The sequence below is a fragment of the Ornithorhynchus anatinus genome, chromosome 16 (assembly GCF_004115215.2).
Source record: "Ornithorhynchus anatinus isolate Pmale09 chromosome 16, mOrnAna1.pri.v4, whole genome shotgun sequence".
NCBI lineage: Eukaryota > Metazoa > Chordata > Mammalia > Monotremata > Ornithorhynchidae > Ornithorhynchus > Ornithorhynchus anatinus.
Window position 1 is genome coordinate 42,321,113 of NC_041743.1, and position 22,438 is coordinate 42,343,550.

The window sequence follows — 22,438 nt, forward strand, 5'->3', positions numbered from 1 at the left end:
TACTAAGTGCTGGGATGGATGAGAGATAATGGGGATGAGATAATGGGGATAGTCACAGTCCCCGTTCCCCATCGGGCTCGCAGTCGAAGTAGGAGGGACAGTGCCCTGCCCACAGGAAGCACTCAATAAATACTGTTGAGGGATCGATTGATCTTGCCGGTTTCTCCCGTCTCCCTCCCCAGGAGCTGCACTCCCAGTTGAAAGCCAAAGAAGAACTGTACGGTCAACTCCTGGACAAGGGCAGGCTGATGCTCCTGAGCCGCCAAGACTCCGGGACCGGCTCCAAAACGGAACAGAGCATCGCCCTGCTGGAGCAGAAGTGGCAGGCGGTCAGCAGCAAGATGGAAGAGAGAAAGGTGCTTCTAAGGGGGCAGCCTCCCCCACCTCCTCCCCCTCCCCACTTGAGGGTCTTCCATTAAGGGATCGGAGCCTAATCCAGACTCTCCCGCCTCCAGCCCCAGCCGGTGGGAACCGTTAGAGCCAGCAGGGCGGAGGCCTGCCATGGATCACTCTCTGTCCGCAGATTCTCTCTGCTGTTTTCGATTCATTTCGTACGATTGCCCGCTCGGAGCGTCGGGCCTTTCCCCGCGTCACCCTCGAGCACCAGCTGAGCTGCTGAGTGTGTCGGGGTTACGTCCTTCCTGTCCATCTTGAGCCCCGGCCTAGAGTCACCGACCGTGGAGGGGTGGACTCACTCAGGAAGTGCTCAGTAGTGCTGCTGACCAGTATATTGTTGACCAGCCTGCTGCTCTTGCTCCCAGGAGAGAGAAAGAGATGACCTCTTAACGAGGCCTGGACCGTCAGAGTGCCCCTTTGAGCTTTTACTCGTGCCATCGAGTACCTCTGGGCCTACCCTGAGGGCTTTTAGATGCCAAGGTGAAAGTTATTTCCCCCAGCGGGAGTCAAACGTGCTTCTTCCTCTCTTGGGAGAGGATGTGTCCGGCTATGGGCCACCACTGATTATGGGTTTGCCTAGGATGAAGGAAGGTGGAGGAGCCCAAGCTGGGGAAGAATCTGCCCTCCAAAAATCATAACAGTTATTTTTGACTGTGGCATCTGTTCAGTGCTTACTAGGTGCCCAACACTGTTCTAAGCACTGGGGTATGTGCCGTGTAATAGGGTCCCACGTGGGGTTCACAGTCAAAGTAGGAGGGAGAACAGGCATTGCATTCCTATTTTATAAGTGAGGAAACCGAGGCACGGAGCACTTGAGTGACTTGCCCAAGGTCACACAGAAGGCAAGTGGCAGAGCTGGGGTTAGAATCCAGGTTCCCCGCTTCCCGAGCCTGTAATCTTTCCCCTAGGCCACGCTGCTTCCCGGTGGTGTTCGCCAAGGACACCAGCCTCCAGGCTTTGCCGACTCCCTCAGAGTTACCCTCTGGGCTAAGCAGATCACCAATTCCACCACTTCTGGCCACTTTGACTATGCTGTCAGAGGCCTGGGGAACTCTCATTGTCTCACGAGCGTCCCCAACGCCTTGTACCTGTGATAGTGAACGTATATCCTCATGGGACCCCACCCAGTGTGCCCTGGGCAAAAGTTAATTGCTTTTGAAGGAGGGAGGGTAGGCTGAGTTTTTTCCTGAAACCCCATTTTAAGATCCATCCTGCAGCTGGCACCCCAAGAGGACCCGTTGCCCTCTGTCCACTAACATTTCTTTCACCGAGGGCGGTTGCCCAGGAGACTGATGGAGGCCAGATTCCTCCTATTGTGACTCACGGGTAGCCTCCCCTCCCCAGGACTGGTCCTGTCCATTTGCTTCTAAAGTAACTTGGATTTTGAACTCCTCATTGGATTGAAAATGCCCCACTCCACCATTTTTGAAAAACCAGTCGTGTCCCGCAGCTGCCATCCTGCGGTTCCCACTGCCCCGAGCGTTCAGTGCAGGTCTTTGTCTGGGAACTGCGGGTCTCAGACTCGCCCTCCTTTCTGTCTTCCCCTCATGCACATCCAGTCCAAACTGGAGGAGGTTCTCAGCCTGGCCACAGAATTCCAGAATTCCCTGCAAGAGTTTATCAACTGGCTGACCCTGGCCGAGCAGAGCCTGAACGTGGCCGCCTCTCCCAGCCTGATCCTCAACACCGTGCTTGGCCAGATCGACGAACACAAGGTAGCTCCGTGCCCCGGAAAGCCATGGGGGTGGGAGGGCAGGTGGGTTGGTGAGGGTGGGTAGGGAAGAAGAGGGGCGGGGCCCTTCTGGGGTTTTTTCCAGGTGCCAGAGGGCCGTTGTGTCGTTGCAGGTTTTTGCCAACGAAGTGAACGCTCACCGGGACCAGATCATCGAGCTGGACCAAACCGGCAACCAGCTCAAGTTCCTCAGCCAAAAGCAGGACGTGGTCCTGATCAAAAACCTGTTGGTCAGCGTCCAGTCCCGCTGGGAGAAGGTGGTCCAGCGGTCAGTGGAGAGGGGCCGGGCCCTGGACGACGCGAGGAAACGGGCCAAGCAGGTCAGGACGGGTGGGGGCCGGGCTCTCCGCGGGCACTCCAGCGGTGACATTTATTGAGTGCCTGTTTTGTGCAGAGCACTGTTCCAAGCACTTGGGGAGGGGTTTTCCGATCTGGAGGCCGGTGATGGTTTTGTTAATGAGATGTACCTCGCCTTGATTCTATTTATTTGCTATTGTTTTAATGAGATGTTCATCCCCTTGATTCTATTTATTGCTATTGTTCTCGTCTGTCCGTCTCCCCCGATTAGACTGTAAACCCATCAAAGGGCAGGGACTGTCTCTATCTGTTACCGATCTGTACATTCCAAGCGCTTAGTACACTGCTCTGCACATAGTAAGCGCTCAATAAATACTATTGAATGAAAAAAATACTATTGAATGATGGGATCGTCAGCGGGTCCTCAGTCTCGGTCCTCCTTGGGTCGTTTCAGTTCCACGAAGCCTGGAAGAAGCTGATCGACTGGCTGGAGGATGCCGAGAAGCTCCTGGACTCGGAGCTGGAGATTTCCAATGACCCAGACAAAATTAAGTTGCAGTTGTCCAAGCACAAGGTGAGAGGAGTAAAACGCAATTCAGCTCAGTTTTCAGAATCAAGGGCCCAGCGCTGTGGGCCGAGCAGCGGGCGGAGCTGCTCGGCAGAACCCCGCCCAGCGCCGGTGGGCCGTTGAGCCTCGGCCGATCACCTTGCCTTAGCGGGGCGGTCCCAGGAAACTCTCCTTGGGAGGAGGGAGTTTAGAAGAATTAGCTGCTGGTGTTTGGCAAATGCGGCTTGCCACCGCAAACGACAACAGCCATAAAAAGCATGGCGAACGTCACCACTTGCTACTTTGGGAGCGGTTGGGCCTCTGGCCCTTTAATCCGATCTCCAGGTCGGACACCAGATGAAGGTCCGGCGGTATCTCAGTCCCCGTCAGGAAAATCTCCCAGTCCCAAATAATGGTGGTATTAAGTCCTTACTGTGTGCCAGACACTGTACTAAGCGCTGGGATTGATACAAGCAAATTGGTTTGGACAAAGTCCCTTTCCCACATGGTGCTCAGTCTTAATCCCCATTTTACAGATGTGGGAACTGAGCCCCAGAGAAGTGAAGTGACTTCCCCAAGGTCACAGAGCAGATAAGTGACAGAGCTGGGATTAGAATCCAGATCCTTCTGACCCCCCGGGCCCGTGTTTCATCCTCTAGGCCAGGCTGTTTCCCCAAATCTTCTCTGTTGTGCTTGCCCAAACCAGGAGTTTCAGAAGACCCTCGGGGGCAAGCAGCCCGTTTACGACACCACGATCCGGACGGGCCGGGCCCTAAAAGAGAAGGCTTTGCTGCCGGATGACACCCAGAAACTTGACAATCTGCTGGGGGAAGTCAGGGACAAGTGGGACACCGTGTGCGGCAAATCTGTGGAGCGGTGAGCAGAATGTGGCGTTCTCCAAAGGAAAATCACCTCTAGTGCCCCTCTTCCCCACGCTGCCCTCAGGAGAAGACGGTGGGAAGGGAACACGGTTATGGGGAGCGGCGGGGAGGGCGAGGGCAGGGGTGTCTAGGCTGAGTCTTTCCCTCTCTATCAGCTGCCCAGTCGTCCCCAGCCACAAATCAGTCCACAGAGAGGGAGCAAGGGACAACGGCTGATGTCACGTCAGACGCGGTCGCTCCATCTTTGTGCTTTGAGGTGGAAAGAGATCTCATTAGGCCCCCAGGCACCTGCCCCGGGATGGGAGCAGAAGGGAGACCTTCCCTGGAGCCGGCTACCTTTGTCAACCTCCCCGGTCCCGGCCTTCCCGTCAGGATGCCCTTACCCGCGCTTGACCCCGACAGCGAGCGGCCAGGACGGGTCATTCTAGGCGAGCCCTGGGAGACCGGCGTTGGGTCTGTTCTGTCCACAGGCAGCACAAACTGGAGGAAGCCCTGCTGTTCTCCGGCCAGTTCATGGACGCCCTCCAGGCCCTGGTGGACTGGCTTTACAAGGTGGAGCCTCAGCTGGCTGAAGACCAACCGGTGCACGGGGACCTGGACCTGGTCATGAACTTGATGGATGCTCACAAGGTGGGCCGTGGTCACCGCTGCTGGGAAGAGGCGGGCGGACCCCTCTTGGGGACGGAACTGAGTTCGGTTCACACCCTCTGCTAACTGTCCGAAGTGACGCAAGAGGGAGGAGTGGGTCTTGGAGGTGGGGGGGGCCGGAAGAGGTAAGCCCTCAGAAAAAGCGGGAAATGGGCCGATCTTTCAGGTGTGGGGAACCCCTGGTGTGCCCTAAGTTGGCTGCCTGCCCTCCCCTCTCCCTCAACCGGGAGGAGAGTCGGTCCCAAGCTCCGAGCATCTACCTCAGAGGGGGCCCGGCTTTCCCCTCACAGGTTTTTCAGAAGGAACTCGGGAAGCGGACCGGGACCGTGCAGGTGCTGAAGCGTTCGGGCCGGGAGCTGATCGAGAACAGTCGGGACGACACCACCTGGGTCAAGGGGCAGCTGCAGGAGCTGAGCACCCGCTGGGACACCGTGTGCAAGCTGTCCGTCTCCAAGCAGACCAGGCTGGAGCAAGCCCTGAAACAGGTCAGAGCCCTGCCCGCTGCCAAGCGGGGCTCCAGAGGGCTTGTCCGCTTTGCGGTCCTCGCTCGGCCGCCCGGCCGACGTGAGGGTCGACCGGTGTCGGGAAGGTCGGCGTGAAAGGGAGGGAGGGAGGAGCGATAATAATAATAATTATATTTGATAAATGCTTATTGCGTGCGGTGTACTAAGCGCTGGGGTGGATTCCAGCAACTGTGGTATTTGTTAAGCGCTTACTATGTACCAGGCACTCTTCTAAACGCTGGGGTAGATACAAGGTAATCAGGTTGTCCCACGTGGGGTTCACAGTCTTAATCCCCATTTTACAGATGAGGTCACTGAGGCACAAAGAAGTGAAGTGACTTGCTCAAGGTCACACAGCAGACAGGTGGCTGAGCCGGGGTTAGAACCCAAGTTCTTCTGACTCCCAGTCCTGTCCTCCATCCACTAGCCACGCTGCTTCTCTCTGGGGAGCAGCATAGCACCCGAACGATGATCTAAATAATGAGGCCCGAGGCCGGGACGCGGAGTCGGGAGTTCGGGCCATTTCAGGCGTCGACTGGGTTCACGGACCTGGGCACGGGCTCCAACCCAGTCGCAGATTGGTTTGAGGACTCTGGAGGGACACGAGGTTATCAGATGTTTCTCCCGGTCTCCGAGTCCCTGTTCACAGCCGGTCCGTAAGGAAGGGAGAGGCGGAGGTTACCCCCATTTCTATGGTAGCTGGGCCCTGTCACAAGCCCTTTCTTGACTCCGCTCCTCGGCGTTGAGGGACGGGGTGCCCTGAGGCGACGACGGAACAGATGTAATGACCCGGCTCTGTGTCTCGCTTCCAGGCCGAGGAATTTCGGAACGCCGTCCACATGCTGCTGGAGTGGCTCTCGGAAGCGGAACAGACCCTCCGCTTTAGAGGCGCGCTTCCCGATGACACCGAGGCGTTGCAGTCCCTCATTGACATCCACAAGGTGAAAGCAGCGGGGCGGGGGGAATGGGCCAGGGGACAAAGGCTGCGGGTTTGCCCGGGTCCTGGCACGAAGCCCGAGGAGCAGCAGCACCGGTCAGGGGGAGATGCAGATTAGCCCCGGGAGGCTGAACGAGAGGAGGGCGCTGTCCGCCTTAGTGCTCCACTGTCCCTCGGCCATCCAGGTCCTAAATATGGACGCCACACGAGTACAGCTTCTGGTTTTATTTTCCATGGGGCAGGGGCTTGAGGGGCTTCCACAGGGAGTCCCGGTCTCTGTGCGGTCTCACCTACTCTACCTGGCACAGCCCCGCCGGGTAGTTTGATCGTGGTTCCGCCATCACCGGCTGCCCAGGACGGGGAGTGATCCACGTTAAGGGCATCCTGTGTCCCACAGGCCGCCTTTGGAGTCCTGGCGTCCCCAAGGGTAGGTCGGGCAAGTCAGATCGACCCCGACTCCACTCGCAGTTCCAGACTTGGGGCTGGAGGCCAACCCCCTCTTTCCCATTGGCTCGGTGATTCCTCAAACAGGGCGTTTTCCAAGATTGTGCCCTCGGTGCCTGATGGAGATTTGACAGAGTGTCATCACTGGTCTCGGGTGGGCCCGCAGAGCCCCCGTTTTATTTCCCTACCATTATGTGCTAACTGGAGCTAAGAATTTTATCATGGCGGTTCTGAGTTTCTGGACCACTGGTACTCTACTGTCGCCTCCGGTCTCCCCCAGACTGTCAAAGGGTACAATTTCGGAAGTGAAGAACTCGGTCAGGACAGGTAGGAAAGGGGGCCGGAGGCTCTTGGGAGGCAGGCAGGGCTGTCGCTTAGCTTGGGCTCCCTGACCCGGGAAGCTACCTGCAAGAAGCCGAGCGAGCTCTCTCGCTTCCTCCTCCCTACCCGGGGTCTTTCTCCAGGCCTGGCCAGGCAAGAGGGACGGGTGTTAGGCGGGGAAAGCTGTGAGCCTATTTCAGGTCCTGAGTTCTCACATTCAGTCGAAGGATCTGGTAACTGCCCCTTTTCCTGGTTTGAGCGCAATTGTTCTCTCCCGTGCCTGAAGCTGAGGGTCGGGCTTTCTCTGTCTTGGGTGTAGGAGTTCATGAAGAAAGTGGAGGAGAAGCGAGTGGACGTGAATGCGGCCGTGGGGATGGGGGAGGTGATTCTGGCCGTGTGCCACCCCGACTGCATCACCAACATCAAGCACTGGCTCACCGTCATCCGAGCGCGCTTCGAGGAGGTGAGTCCGACTGCCCGGGGGAAACCCGCCTACGCAACGGCATCCGGTTCCTTGCCTTGGCTTTCAAAGCGACCGTTGCTGTCCTTTTAGTTTTTATTTTTTTGTGATATTTACTGAGCGCTTACTATGTGTCTGGCACTGTACTAAGCAGAGGGGTAGAAATAAGCTTGTCAGGTTGGACCCAGTCTCTGTCCCGGCATGGGACTCACAGTCTTAATCCCCATTTTACAGTTGAGGTAACAGGCACCGAGGAAGGGAGGTGGCTTACCCAAGGTCACATGGCAGACACGTGGATAAGCCAGGATTAGAACCCACGACCTTCTGACTCCCAGGCCCAGGCTCTACCCACTTGGCCACGCCACTTCCTCTCCTCCCCAAGGAGCATCCCTGCCAGCCAGGCTCACAATCCGCTTCTCCTTCCCGCCTCACCAGGTCCTGACCTGGGCCAAACAGCACCAGCAGCGGCTGGAGGCCGCCCTCTCCGAACTGGTGGCGAACGCCGAGTTGCTGGAAGAACTTTTAGCCTGGATTCAGTGGGCTGAGACCACACTCATCCAACGGGATCAGGAACCAACCCCCCAAAACATCGACCAGGTCAAGGCCCTCATCTCTGAGCATCAGGTACCCCCGGACTTCAACTCCTCTTTTATTCTCCCCCCGCCCCCTCTCCCCCCGGAATCTATTAGTAATGATGTATATTATAGATAGGAAGATCTCTGTAATGCCTTACCCTCACTGTAAGCGCTTGACTGAGGCTGCCGTTGACAAATTGAAGTAAACGACAATCCTGGTTTCATTCAGTGATTCAGTCGAATTTACTGGACTGAGTGCTTGGGAGAGTACAGTAGACCAATAAACATTTCCGTTTGTGTCCAAAGGCCTTTATGGAGGAGATGACTCGCAAGCAGCCGGATGTGGACCGAGTCACCAAGACGTACAAAAGGAAAGCCTCAGAACCGACTCACGCACCTTTCATCGAGAAATCCCGCAGCAACCGTAAGTTTCCGGCTTCCTCCAGCAAAACCCCCGGGGAAGCTTCGTCCGTCCGCTAAAGAAAGCGAGAAGCGGGGATCGCTTTTCTCTAGAGTGTCTAGGAAATCCTTTTCCCTATTTCATTAGTTCAGCAATGAGTGAGCAGAAAAGATTTCCGGTGTGGATAATCACTTTGCAGATGTGAGGACAGAGAGCCATTGTGCTCAACTAAATTTTCTAGGCTAAATTGAAATCTAGGGTTAGGTCAGAAGACCCTTGATGTACGGTGGCTGAGTGCTGAGTAAATAGATAGTGATGGTATTTATTAAGCACATAACTGTGTGCAGTCCGCCAGACTATGTGCTGGGAAAGAGCGTGCAGGTATTCTTTCTTTGAGAAACAGCGAGGTCTAGTGGATAGAGCACAGACTTGGGAGTCCGAGTACCTGGATTCTAATCCCAGCTCTGTCACTTGTCTCCTTTTTGACCTTGGGCAAGTCATTTAACTTCTCCATGCCTCAGTAACCTCATCTGTGAAATGGGGATTATAACCAATTCCCTTCTACCTAGACTGTGAGCCCCATGCAGGACAAGGACTTTGTCCAAGCCAATTAACTGTCTAACCCATGCTTAGAACAGAGCTTGGCACATAGTCAAGTGGTAAACCAAAATAATAATAATGATAGGTGGGAATTAGAATCATTGTTCCCTGGTCCTCTGGGAGTTTACAATTTAAAAATAAAAAGGGGGAAAGGGGAATGTCTACAGATACATAAGGAGAGATGAAACTGAACACAAGGAGAACATGAAGACAGAAAGACAAAGCTCAGGAGGAGCCGATTTTGAGGCACTTTCCACTACACTATGCTGCTTCCTAGCAGTTCCAAATATTGCTTGCCCACCCTGGCCAGGAATCTTTTCATCTCAAATTCGTCTTTCCAGACCAAAGGATCCCACTCTCCTTTAGCCCTTTTCACGGTCCACTTTCCCAGCTAGGAGTAGAACATTCCTGGAAACCTCCACTGAGCCCGAAGAGAAGCACCCCTATCCCATGGCTCTCGGAAACCCTCTCTGTACCGGTCTCCAACGTGGCCGTTTCTCTTCTCTCCATTCAGGGAAATCCTTGAGCCAGCCCACGCCGCCGCCCATGCCAATTCTCTCACAATCCGAAGCCAAAAATCCCAGGATCAACCAGCTGTCAGCCCGCTGGCAGCAGGTGTGGCTGCTTGCCCTGGAGCGGCAGCGGAAGCTGAACGATGCCCTGGACAGGCTGGAGGAGGTAAGGCCCAAGAGGGAGCAGCTCCTTGAGCTTCAACAGAAGTTGTGTTCCGGGAAAACTGCACGGTCAGTGGCGTGTGAACGGTAACCCAGAGCTAATGACGAGATTCTGCCTTCTGACAGTCCTGGTGGTTTTTCAGGTCTCTCTAAATGGTGGGGACGAAACCTGGGATGTTGCGAAAACAAGTAGCTGCCGTGTTTGTATTTCTCAGGAAATCTCTAATTCGATCTTTCTTTATTTATGCGTAACAAAGCAGCTATGCCCAGAAGTGAGTGTGGGATTTTTTTTGTGCGCGCGTGCGTGTGTGTGTGTGTGTGTGTGTGTGTACGTGCGCTTTTTCTGTAGGCCAGTTGAGTTACTGTATTCCGTTTCCCCTTGTCTCTCCTTACCTTGGGGATATAAAAACCGCCACTTCAAAATCCGCCATCCTAGACTCAAAATAGTCAAAAGACGGCAAAGGAAACTTCTGCTTTCCGAACACCCCTTTTCCGCGAAAGGCAGGTGCAAACTTTTTGAATGAGGCCGGCCTGGTAGCTGGCCTGTTCCAAAAGGCCTGTTGCAGGGAGGAGGGCAGCGTTGAATTCTTCATTCTTCAGGAATGGGGAGTCACCCACAGAGGTGATTGGGAAAGTAGGAGGGTCTAACATCAGGGGGTCTCTCCTGCTGGTTCAGCCGCTCCGAGGGCCCTAGTTGGAGGGATTCTTGCATCAGGCTCCATCGGAGCAGAAGCCTTCCGTTCTCAAGAGATAAAATGGGGACACCACCCCCCTCCCCCCACCCTCCCCGTACCCTTTCTGTGTCAGCGTGCTGCGTAATCCCCTGGCTCTTTGTTCGGTTTACCGTGCCTGTCCTGCCCCAGCTCACGAACAAAGGCGTGGCCAAGCCAGGTTTTGGAAAGGCAGCGGGATAGTCGAAAAGAAGCACTGGGGCTCCAGAGGGCTTGCATGGCTTTCCTTACCGTTGAACAGCTCTCATCCCGCTTGGGGCGTTTCCGTAGTGGTTCCGGTGAGCCTCATGGACGCGGGTGGTTTTTGTTCAGTTGAAGGAGTTTGCCAACTTCGACTTTGACGTCTGGAGAAAGAAGTACATGCGCTGGATGAACCACAAGAAGTCCCGGGTGATGGATTTCTTCCGACGCATCGACAAGGACCAGGATGGGAAAATCACACGGCAAGAATTTATCGACGGGATCTTGGCCTCCAGTGAGTTCCTTCCGCTTTCCACCTTCTCTCCTTTCTACCCCATAGAGCGGGTATAGTCTGTCCTAAGACCATTCTTCCTGGTGTTGGGGCAGAGGGAATGTTAGAGGCTGGGAGAGCAAAGCAAAATCCTGAAGTCCAAAGCAGTCAGCCCCTTGGTCTCTCTGCTCCTTCTTCTGCTTAAAACACTTTGAACTTTGAAGTGAGCAAGATGACTCCCAGAAAGGGTGGGATTCAAAATAAAGATCTTTCGGCTTTCTGCCTTCTAGTTCTCCTAGGTAGGACTTGGGAAGATGATAGAAGAATTCATTCGTTCATTCAATAGTATTTATTGAGTGCTTACTATGTGCAGAGCACTGTACTAAGCCCTTGGAATGAACAAGTCGGCAACAGATAGAGACAGTCCCTGCCGTTTGACGGGCTTACGGTCTAATCGGGGGAGACGGACAGACGAGAACAATGGCAATAAATAGAGTCAAGGGGAAGAACATCTCGTAATAACAATGACAACTAAATAGAATGGAAGGCTACTAGACTTAGCATTCCCAAAAAGTCCCTATTCAGAGCTTGAGTGTCCAAGTTGATTTTTAAACGCAGAGTTTCCTACGACCAAGTTAGAGATGACCGCGGTGGCTGACATTTTTGATCGTGACGGGGATGGCTACATTGACTACTACGAATTTGTGGCCGCGCTCCATCCCAACAAAGATGCTTACCGACCGACCACAGATGCAGACAAAATTGAAGATGAGGTACGGAAGACCACAGACGCTCATCTTTCTACGGGATTCTCATTCGAGGGATAAGTCTTGGGGGGTGTCAACTGGTATCAATCAATTAATCGTATTTAATGAGCACTTACCTTATGCAGAGCACCATACTAAGCGTTTGGGAGAGTACAGTATGAGATAGTCGGTAGACATGTTCCCTGCCCATAGTGAGTTTACAGTCTAGAGATGTCCAGGAAGGGTTGTAGTACTCAGGGCATCAGATAGTCCGTTTCATCTTTTTTTTGGAAACTGGGGATCAAAAAAGACTGCTAAGAAGAACCGGGGAGTTGGCCATTAGATTCTTAAGTAAGGGCCGCAAGAGAAATATAGCTTTACTGTGCCCTAAGGGGAATGAGTGCAGGCTATCGTGGAGAGAGTGAAGTCCAATTCAGCCACCTCACTCGAGCACTCAGCTCTGACCAGTCTCCCTCTGAATCTGGGGAAAATACCTGGTTGCGTGTCACGAAACGGGTCCGTTTTACGGTGGTCAGCCAAAGCTGGGCACGGACCGAGAAGCCCCAACTCAACCTGGTGCCGGTCCACCCCCAGGCCCCCACCCAACCTGGCCCGACCAGAGCCCTGAGACTCTGCAGCCAGGTGCTCCAGGCCCGGTCCAGCCGGCAGCTCTTCAGTTGACCTGGGTCAAACTAAGTCTGGGCAGGACGCCTGTTGACAACAGCCCACTTGAATAGCTCAGGAGCCCTGGGGAAGTTAAAGACCAAGAACCGTCAGCCAGGACGCTTGGTTATCAGTTCCCGCAACCTCACGGTATACTAAAGAGGGCCTCGGCTCCTAGGCTGGCCCCGCTGCTTGATGTCAAGAGCATTTATTGAGCACTCACAGGTGCAGAGCCCTGAGCTAAGCACCTGGGAGAAGACAAGATTTAAAAGGCAAGATTCCTGCCCTCATGGAGCTTACATTCTAATGGGAGAGACAGACACTTAGATGGCTTACAGAAGGGGTGAGTAATCGGGTATGGAAGGTAGAACATACGAGTTCTACGTAGAACCTGCCACGAGGGTTGCGGCAACTTAAGTGCTTAGGGGGCGGAGAACAGAGTTCTTGGCAGGCGAAGCCCCACAAGGAGTCCCCACCCCAAGGGCAGTTCCCAGAGAACCCACAAGTGGGTGGAGGAAAGGAGCAGAAGTGAAATTCTAATTAGCCCATTTTTTTTACAGTTCTGGGACATGGTTTTGGCAAAGATGAAGATTGAACCTATTAACTGACTTGTAGCTTAGGGATTTGGGAGGGATTTTCAGCAACTCATTCTGGATGCCTCTCCTTTGACGTCAGAGAGCGGAGAGTCGGGCTGGGGGAACTTGAGTTGAAAATCAGTGGAACAGCCAAGGGGGAAATTGTTTGAGATAGAACGTGGGTAACAACCGCTCGTTTAGGGCTCATCTGGAAAATATATTTGGCCCATCCTGGCGCTGATGGTTGTTTTTTCTTTCCATAAGGTCACAAGACAAGTGGCTCAGTGCAAATGTGCGAAGAGGTTCCAGGTGGAGCAAATTGGCGAAAATAAATACCGGGTAAGGAAGAGAAGCTCAGGGTTTACGTTGCCATCTCTCACAGTCTTCTGGTTCTCACCGCCTAGGTCCTTACTGGAGAAGGCTCACAGGCTAACAATTCTTATCGTTACCGACTTTTACTCAAAAGATAACACATAAGACTCCCAAGTCAGGTCTAGTGGGCCCACGGTGCTTTATCAGTTAATGGTATGTATTGAGTGCTTACTGCATGCAGAGTAGTGTACTAAGCACTTGGGAAAGTACAGTGTAACAGTCGACCGTTCCCTGCCCACACGGAGATCAAAGTCTAGAGAGGGAAGCAAATGTTGGGTGCACTCCTCCGTTGTCAGAAATTCTCCCTTGTGGGTGGCACCCCAGAACTAGGTACCCCCAGTTCCTCATGTGGGGAAATGCCAAGTCAGGACAGCCATCTGCCTGACAAAGAGCATTTCCTGATTTGCTACAGACCATCCATGCCCCCACCATATATGGCCAGACCAAAGCAATGCTTTAGTTTTCTTGGCTACTCCGGAAGTGCCCGTCACTTGTTCGTCAGCTGAGCCTGGCACCCTTGACAACATCTTCCCCCATTGAAAGCGGTGCACCACCAGGGCTGCCCACGGGGTGCAGGAGGATACGTTGGAATTGGGTGGTAAACCTCTCCTCGGCTGACTGAGGTGTTTCAGGAAATGGTGCCCACCTGTATCATTTGAATAGATCCACAATTGCGGTCAGTATTCAGAGAGGAAAACAGGCAAATGTATGCAGCGTCAACGTAAGAATTCATCAGAGGAAACTGAAAAGCCCATCGTGGTGATTTGTGAAAGCCTAGAAAAAGAAACCGGTTGTTAAAGTCATTATTTTTTATCTTTCCTGGACCTTCTAACCAGTTTTCCCTTAGATTCTTGAATTTACTTTTAGAAGCCTGTAGAAAATGTTTGCCTAAACAATGCGTTTGTTCGGGATACCGTGTTTACGTTCGAAATTACGCCCAGGGACAATATTTCCCGTATTGAATCGGCCACAAGCTGAAAAAGAGTTCCTGCGTGCAGTAAGTGTTTGCGAGTCCTCTGTGCAGAAATCCAAACAGCAGCCATATTACGCTTTATCAAATTTCAAATGCATCTACAGATTTGAGTGCAGTGGGTTGGGCTTTCTGCTTTAGATCTAGAAAAATTCATTTTGGTCAGTTGATCCAATAGCGTACTAGCTATTTTAGTGACTTTGGTATGCTGAATGAAAGATTTTTCCATGACGTACAGAGTTAATCCTATAAAATGTTCTGTTTTTCTTCCCCCCCCTCGTTTTACATTTTTTTCTATATAGTTCTTCCTTGGCAATCAGGTACAGTGTGCCTTGCGATGGTCTCTATCCTCTTTTAATTGAATGATTTGTGTGTTTACTAGATATTCTTTTGCTGTGATGGGAAGAAATGCTCTGTGAGTGCTTGTGTCCTATCTGGTAACGTTGCTAGGTGGAGAGGCCGGTATACAGATCGATGTTTTCAGAGCTTTCTCGGCAAAGATCAGCCCTGTTAACTTTTCCACAGCTTCATATGGATTCCTTTGGGACTCAGAAATTTGCACTGACATTGACAATAAGATCGTGCCGTCCCCAAGATGCTTTGACCTGATGGGGTGGTTTGACAGTCAGGAGCTGAAGCTCACAGAGTTTCTTGCAGACAGTCAGGGTCCCAGAGAGAATGGAAACTCAATTCACAGGGAAGTTTGATATATTCCAGTGTTCCGAATATTAGCCGGGGTTGTAAAAAATACATATATACATAAGCAAGAAGTCCCAGAACTCCTGCTGGTTCTCTGACTCCTCACTTCTCCTAGAAATTCTCTACATACTTTGTATAACTGAAAGCTAGAGGGGATGTATCTACCCATTCACTCGTCTTGTATATGTCAATGATCTTGAGCTTTCAAAACATCGGCTGTATACCTGAATCTGAATCAATCAATATTCCAAAATCGCAAAACAATGTGGCCTCTGTTACCTCCACTTAGCAACTATAACTAATTTTCCTTATCCTCTGAAGGAGATTGGGTATAATTCCTAACCAAAGGAAGATGCATGGAAAATGATGGGAAAATGCTTTGCATTTGCATATCGAGTTAAAGGATGATTAAGTGGGAATGAATGTAGATCAGAGATTCTAACCAATTATCACTGAGTCCCAGCGATCCTCTACTTGGGACAGGCTTTTCTAGTAGGGGTAGAATGGGGTTTGAGAGAGATCAAATGACTAAAAGAAAGTAGGAAGCTAAAAAGCAAAAAGGTGGAGGAGCTGACAACTTTAGAGGTAGTGAAAATCTGGCAGGCAGGAAGGATTGAGGGGGGATGATGACTGATAATAGCATTTGGTTACGATTACAGGTTACGATTGTGAGCCCCTTTTGGGACAGGGACAGCGTCCAACCTCATTTGTTTATATTCACCCCAGCGCTTAGAACGGTGCTTAACACATAGTAAGCGCTTAAATGCCACAGGTGTTAAAGGGGAGGGGAAACAGATATTGAATCCCCTTTTTACAGATGAGGAAAGTGAGGCTCAGAGAAGTGCAGCGCCTTGCCTTGCTGGGGCAGAGCCAGGATTAGAACCCAGGGTGGTGCGTTTTCCACTCTCTCCAGGAGGGAGAGGTAAGAGGGGCTGGCGGAGATGCAGCCTACCCTTAATGGCTGTCCCAAGTGGACGCTCTCTTCCTTTGCAGCTTCTCCTGAAGTCCGGTACCTTTATGCTGTCATTTTAGAGAGCAGGGCAGGGCTTCTCTCCTGTCAGTTTCCCCAGTCGGTAGCCCCCCGCCCCTTTCCGGGCCCGGCCAGCGGCACACACCTCCGACCTCCCGGGGACAACCTGCAAGTTAGCGTAAATCCAGGCACGAGATGTGGCGGTCCAACCAGCCCCCCTCTCACACGAGGGCGACGTTCTGGTGGATCCCCACATTAGGCCAAGAGCCTGCTGTAGCGTTCAACGCCACGCCATATCCTTACAGAGCTGTGTAGGCGAAGGAAGGTTCTCTAATCCTGTTCTCTCCAAAGCACTTAAGGAAAAGCTGTGTTATGGAAGAATAATAATTGGGGTATTTGTTAAGCCCTTCCCGTGTGCCAAGCACTGTACTAAATGCAGGGATAGATGCAAGATCATTAAGGGTTCATAGTCTTAAGGGGAAGGGAGAACAGGGATTGAATGTTCCCTCAGATGAGGGAACTGAGGCCCAGAGAAGTGAAGTGACTTGCCCAAGGTCACACAGCAGGCAAGGGATGGTGCTGAAATTAGAACCCAGGTCCTCAGACCCCCCCCGGCCGGTACTCTTTCCACTAGGCCTCGCAGCTTCAAGACTGTAGGTTGAAAAGTAATTTGTGGCAACAGGCAGGAGAGCTGAAATGGTCCACCTAGTAAAGGTTTGTCATGAGGATGTGAACCTGCTGCTTCTGAGAAGGATTGGTGAGCATTTCGATTGTGAATTAGCAGGAGAGGAGTAAAATGGGGATTTTGCTGACAGTATCGCCCTTGGTGATCGGTTCTGCTTCACGGCTGGTGGCATCAAGCTTGGGGCTCCCTGAGATTCTTGGACCTGAGACTTGATTCCAAATTTCATGGGGACGACGAAGGTGGGGTGGCTTAGGCAAGGGCTTCCTGCACCTTGACTGAGCCACCACTTGAAATGGCGATGCTCTCTTCATAGCGTACTGTATTCAGACACTCCCAACCATATATATTTATACACATGCACGTGTTTATATATGTTTATAGATGGATAAATATATGCCTATCCTGTTGTCCCCCAAATTGATGACAGATTTCTACAGGATGATTTTTAATCTGGTGCCAAATTAGTGAGGTTTCGGTTTGTTTTTTTTTTTTTTTTATATATCACAGTTTGGCTCCCACCATTTGCCCTTTAGGCAATCGTTCATCGAAAAGGTTTATAAAAAGGAATTGGTAACTGCTTTGTGAAAGCCCGAGACTTTTCTCATTAACCTCATTATCGTCATTTGAATTCACCGCAACGTGCTGCGAAAGCCAAACTCTAACATGGGTGCTTCTGTCTGGATACGGTGGGCTTTGGAAAGGAGCCGGGGATCCTGTGGGTTGTTGCCCTTCACTGAAACTGATCTCTCTTTGCCTCCCCCCGCGCCCCCCCCCCCCCCAGTTTGGTGACTCCCAGCAATTGCGGCTGGTTCGTATTCTGCGGAGCACCGTGATGGTCCGAGTCGGTGGCGGATGGATGGCGCTGGATGAATTTTTGGTGAAAAACGACCCCTGCCGAGGTAAGGAAGCGCAGAGAAAAATTGCATTTGTTTCCCGACGAACACCTGAATGTGATATGTTTTATTTTTTTGAATGCTGTTTTTTATTTCTTAATGGTATTTAAGTGCTTACTTTGTGTCAAGCGCTGGAGTAGATACAAGTTAATTAGGTTGGACCCAGTTCCTGTCCCATATGGGGCTCACAGTTTTAATCCCCATTTTACAAATGAGTTAACTGAGGCACAGGGAAGTGAAGTGATTTGCGCAAGGTCACACAGGAAGCAGTTGGCAGAGCCAGGAATAAGACCAGGTCCTCTGACTCCCGGGTCCGTGCTCTCTCCAGTAGGCCGTACTGCCTCCCTTTTCTCGTTAAAAACCTTCCCAGGACCAGTAAAGGCCTGGTGAAACTTGACTGAGGCTTCCCAACAAAGGGAAGCTGGGAATTGAGGGGGCAGCCATCGCGAAGAATGAGGTTGTCGTTTACGATGCCGGCAGAGAGTATTTCAATCTGCTCTCTGACCCATCTAAATTTTGTACATTAAGAAGTTGCCCCACTACTCGAGCTTTCTTTTCCCCTAGTTGAAAAATCTCCCTTACCTGTAATTTCTTTGTTTGTTTTCCTTTTCTGCTCTCTGTTTTCCTTTTTCTGGGTCAACGAATCCCCATTTCCTGAGACAATATATAAAGTACAATTAGAAGTAGTTTGAGGCATTAAAAGGCTTAAGACTGTAGTTCTTCATGCCGGTTTCGATGAAGTGGAAATCACTGCTCTATCCAGTTGAGAGAAAATTACAGTTTATACTTGGAGCGGTTAAACCACCCCCCGAAAAGGAATGTGAAGCAATAGGAAAGGATAGGCTAGCAGTACGTTTCCAGACCACTCCATCTTTTCCTCCTTTGGTCCTCGATTCCTCCTCCCCAGCACCCCCCTGGCCGTCCCAGAAAGTGGAAAATTTTCTCTCCTTTTTCTTTCAACTTGTCTCTCTCTTGACCGGTTGCTGCATTTTCCTGCTCTCTCTGTCCGACTCTTTGTCTGTGTGTATTTTTTCATTCCAGTTCACCACCCTGGAAGTAAAATAAAGCGCTCTGATTCCAGCTCTTCGATTGCCAGTCAGTCTCCGATAGGTTGGCCTCTGAGCTTTGTCACTCTCCTTTGCGCGCACCCCCCACATCCCGTTAGCGAGAATGGCTTTGCTTCGTCTAGTGGAATGTCTCCCTGGCTCTCTAACATCCGCTGCCGAGCTCGGGGAATGCTCCCAACGCGGCACGGCCGCAGCTTCCATTACAGCCGTCAGCTAGTAACGCGCACAGATCAGTTTCCCACTTTGCTGCCCCGTTCGATATCATCGGCGGGGGCCTGCGTGGTTGAAATTTTGACCCTTCTATTGCAAATCAAACAGTAGTGGGTAGAAGTACTTCATTCTCCATTTGCTTAGTGCTTACTATTTGCCAGGCGGTGTAGTAAGCGCTTGTGTGATAACTTTAAGGAGAGGGCTGATCTAAATGCTTCCGGAATTATAGGGTCATGGAGGTGTCGTTTGTGGAAAAAAGAACCGAAACATGTTCATGCTCGATCCGTCAGTCGGTGGTATTTATTGAATGATTACTGTGTACAGAGCACTGAACTGTGAGCTTGGGAGCGTACAACAGACTATGTATAGATGATCCCTGCCCACGAGGAGCTTAATCAATCAATGGTATTGGTTGAGCACTTACTATGTGTACTAAGCGCTTGGTAGAGTACAGTGCAACAGAGTTAGGAGACTAGAGGGCTATCTGTGATATTGGCTAACCAGTTTACTAAGCGCTGGGATAGACACAAGATAATTAGGTCGGCCACAGTCCCTATCCCCACCTGGTACAGGGAGGAAGAGGAGGTAGGGAATCCCCATTCTGTGGATCGGGAAACTGAGGCCCGGAGAAGTTAAGTGACTTAACTAAGGTCATACAGCAAGCAAGGGGCCGAGCTGGGATTATTATCCAGGTCCTCTGACTCCCAGGCCCATGTCTTTCCACTAGGCCACACTGCTTCTTTTGCGTGAGCCATCTGGGGGAGCCTATTTGGATCATGAATTTTTTTTGTTGTTACAATCTTGACAAAAATCTCAACTATTTTGCAAATTAGGATTGGATGAGGATCAGCCTAGTTCTCCCAACTTCCGTAAGTCTAATTCTTCTGTCCTTGTCAAAAGACAATTAATAAACCTTCTATGTAGAAGAACTGCCGGACAGGGCATTTTGTGAAAAGTGGCGGTCGTTTAGTTCTTGGCATGCAGAGGTTACTAAGTAAACTTCTCTTGGATAGCAGAGGTAGCCAGCCCTGTGTTACTGCCTTAGTCTAAGAATTCTGCCTCTTTTTAGTGTCTATTTCTGCCATCTCCTAGAGCCGTCCTCCTCTAAGTAGGGCCAGGTACTTCCTGTCCATGAGTGATTCCTTAGGCTTATTTGAATCTTAAGACGCCTCACCCAGGTGAGTCAAATCACACCCCTGCCGCAAATGGAAACCCAACCTGCTCAGCTAGACGGAGCCGGGGAGTGTTGAAATAGGTGGTGCGTTCTGACTCTCCTCTCTCTCTGTCAAATCAAGTACTCGGAAAGCACAAGCAAGAGGGACTCACGTCCTGTACTTAATAACGCTTGAGTCCTACACCCTTTTTTCTCACTTGATTTCTTGTCCTATGTTCAGTTTCGGAGTATCTCGATTTAAGGTAAGTGTTGCCTGAGTGGCTAAACCATCCCTAAAGAAACTTCGCCAATTATATTGCTTATTAATATAAATTCTCCACGGAAGATCTAGGGGTCGGCTCTCAGGTATTGAGGGGTAAATTGGACTGAGACGGCGGTAATGAATTCCAAAATTAGGAAAAAAACTACTGAAGGGTTTGCAGCTAAGACCGATTGCTTCAGATTTGAGTCATGAACTTAAACGGGATGGACTCTGAACTAGATTATTAAGCTATCTGTGTCCGTAGTGTGCATTGTAACTCCTCTTACCTTGCTGGGCACCTTCTCAGGCTGAATGCAGTGCACAGTTTGTGACTCTTTGGCATGACTGCACTAAGGCCCGCACTGAATTTTTTTTCCCCTTTGTTATATGTCCCGCCACTACCATTATAAAGCAGAGCAGCAGATTCCAAACTGCCCCCCGTTTTCAGTACTAGCTAAAATAGCCTGTCGTGAAAGTCAATTTACCTCCATTAAGAAGTCAGCCCTACGTCAGTGGAGGAAAAAACAGAAGTAGAACTGGGGGGTATTACAACAGAATCACATGACATCAGACACAATATTGTAATGGCTCTTTCTTGGATATTCCCTTGTGAACACATACCTCCATACCAGAAAGGTATTGATGAACTGACATTTCTTTGCTTATTTCTCTCTCGCACAGACATAACACATTAAATATGCTTTAGAACTGAATTTCTGCTTAGGGGCCAAATTTGCTTGGAGGATGTAGTAAGTAGTAGGTGTTTGCAGCTGGCTGCCTGCATGAGAAAATGTTCTCACTGCCAAAATCTAACACACTTCAGTATCAGTGTGATGGGCAGTGAATAGTGGGGTAATTATTTCATAAAAACTCTTCCCTGCTTATCCTTTGAAGCATTCGAGGTGACTTGGGAACGACTCAGCCAGCCTTGCGTTGTGAGTGTAAGATTGAAAAGCTCTGCTCATTTGGGAGGGAGGAAACTCAAGCCCCTCCCCTCTCCATTACACCCCCAAAGTCATTGGTCTCCCCTGGACACAAGACAGAAAGCTCAGGGCCAACTCTCTCCAGAATCTCATCATTGGTTCCTCTCTTATTGGAAACTGCTTCTTTTTCAGAAAAACTCATTGGCAGGCTCTGTGCATGCCTTATCACTCTCCATCTAGATTCTTGTTGTGGTTTACAATGGATGTATGCTTCTCTTTTTACTATCTCAAACCTTCAACTGCTTAGAGAACCTGGAAAAAATCGTCAAAAACGGTTCAATTTAAAAGCTCTCCTTTTGCAACTGTAATGTTTTGTTTGACACCTCTGTCAGAGTAAAGTATTAAGTCCCACTTCAGATTTGCATGGACTCCCGGGCTCTCATTTTCACTGTAGTACCCACAATCTGCTTTCCTTAAGGGAAGCAGTACATCGAGCCGATCATCTGAATTTTGACTATGACTTCAAAGACTCTAGAAATATTCCCAAAACGGCTTCTGTGGGAAACATTTTTGGTGTTGCAGCCAAACAAGAAAGCCGTGGCGGTACATAACTTTCTCAGAACATGCTGAGGGACCATAAGAAGAAAACCCCTAGTGTGAGGAAATGGAGTTTTCCTAAGTGTTTTGAGGGCTCCTCCTAACCATGCCTAAATCTTGGTTGCAACTCCAGGTTGTAGAATGCGGGGAAGATGGTCAAGGCTTACAATCAGCGTGTGTTTTTTTTCTTCTTCTTTTTTCTCTTTTCTTTTTCCTCTCTTCAGCCGAGGAAAACTAACCTGGAACTTAGGGAAGAAATTCATTTTACCGGAGGGCGTCTCACAGGGAATGACCACCGTTCCGGTCACGGGCCGAAGATCAAAACGTCTTCACGGCAGCGTCCCTACACGATCCAGCTCTAGCGCTAGTCAGAGCAACCCACAGCTGCACCTCAATGCCGTCCTCCCCCAGCCACCCCTGCCACTGGGACCAGGTATGGGGTTGGACAGTGGCTTGCCCTCCTCTGGCTCGCTCTCTTTAAGGAAAGTCTACTCGAGGTTATGGCCTGGATGGAGAAATCTGGTGGGCAGGGAATGTGGATAAAACAGGGGAGCGTTTTTCCAAAACGGCCCGTTCCTTTGCCTTGTTTTACAGATTTGGGACTTGGCCACTTGGCCTACTTATTAAGTACGGTGGTTGTTAGGGCAAAATGTGTTGGTTTTTCAGTTCTCTCATATCCGAGAACCTTCCTGATTTCATTAATTTCGAGAAACCGGGCCTGAAATCAGTGCGACCAGATTTGAGGCAAGCCCGTTCACTGGAGTCATGGATTTGAAATGCAGAAAACTGTTGCGGAATGTTTACCTGTTCCCTTCCGCCCCATTGTGCTGATACACATTTTATTTTGTTGTCTGTTCCTTTAAAATTTAGTATTTTCTGTTTTGTTTGTTTTCTGTTCCCATTTTGGCCCTTTTCTGTTCCATTTTCAATCATTTCCGCCCTTCCCTTTGGATTTCCATTTCACAGACTCCACATCACTTCTCTCGCTGTTATGACAAACCCTGGTTGGTAAACAGTAAAGCTGGCACCCCTCTCAGGGACAACAGTTATTCCGAC

At 50.7% G+C, this 22,438-nt stretch overlaps 1 protein-coding gene across 1 annotated transcript in view; it reads left to right on the forward strand.

The window, feature by feature from the left end:
- The window catches only part of MACF1 (microtubule actin crosslinking factor 1), a 291,335-nt gene that overhangs the window by 265,274 nt on the left and 3,623 nt on the right, over window positions 1–22,438 (forward strand). The window contains 21 exon segments of the mRNA XM_029080290.1: window positions 183–356; window positions 1,956–2,111; window positions 2,242–2,448; window positions 2,880–2,999; window positions 3,679–3,848; window positions 4,324–4,483; window positions 4,792–4,986; window positions 5,817–5,945; window positions 7,026–7,169; window positions 7,602–7,790; window positions 8,048–8,165; window positions 9,256–9,419; window positions 10,459–10,621; window positions 11,216–11,370; window positions 12,846–12,920; window positions 17,059–17,176; window positions 18,212–18,557; window positions 19,842–19,863; window positions 21,368–21,388; window positions 21,503–21,760; window positions 21,762–21,815. Of these exon segments, the coding sequence (XP_028936123.1) occupies window positions 183–356; window positions 1,956–2,111; window positions 2,242–2,448; window positions 2,880–2,999; window positions 3,679–3,848; window positions 4,324–4,483; window positions 4,792–4,986; window positions 5,817–5,945; window positions 7,026–7,169; window positions 7,602–7,790; window positions 8,048–8,165; window positions 9,256–9,419; window positions 10,459–10,621; window positions 11,216–11,370; window positions 12,846–12,920; window positions 17,059–17,176; window positions 18,212–18,557; window positions 19,842–19,863; window positions 21,368–21,388; window positions 21,503–21,760; window positions 21,762–21,815 (3,138 nt within the window).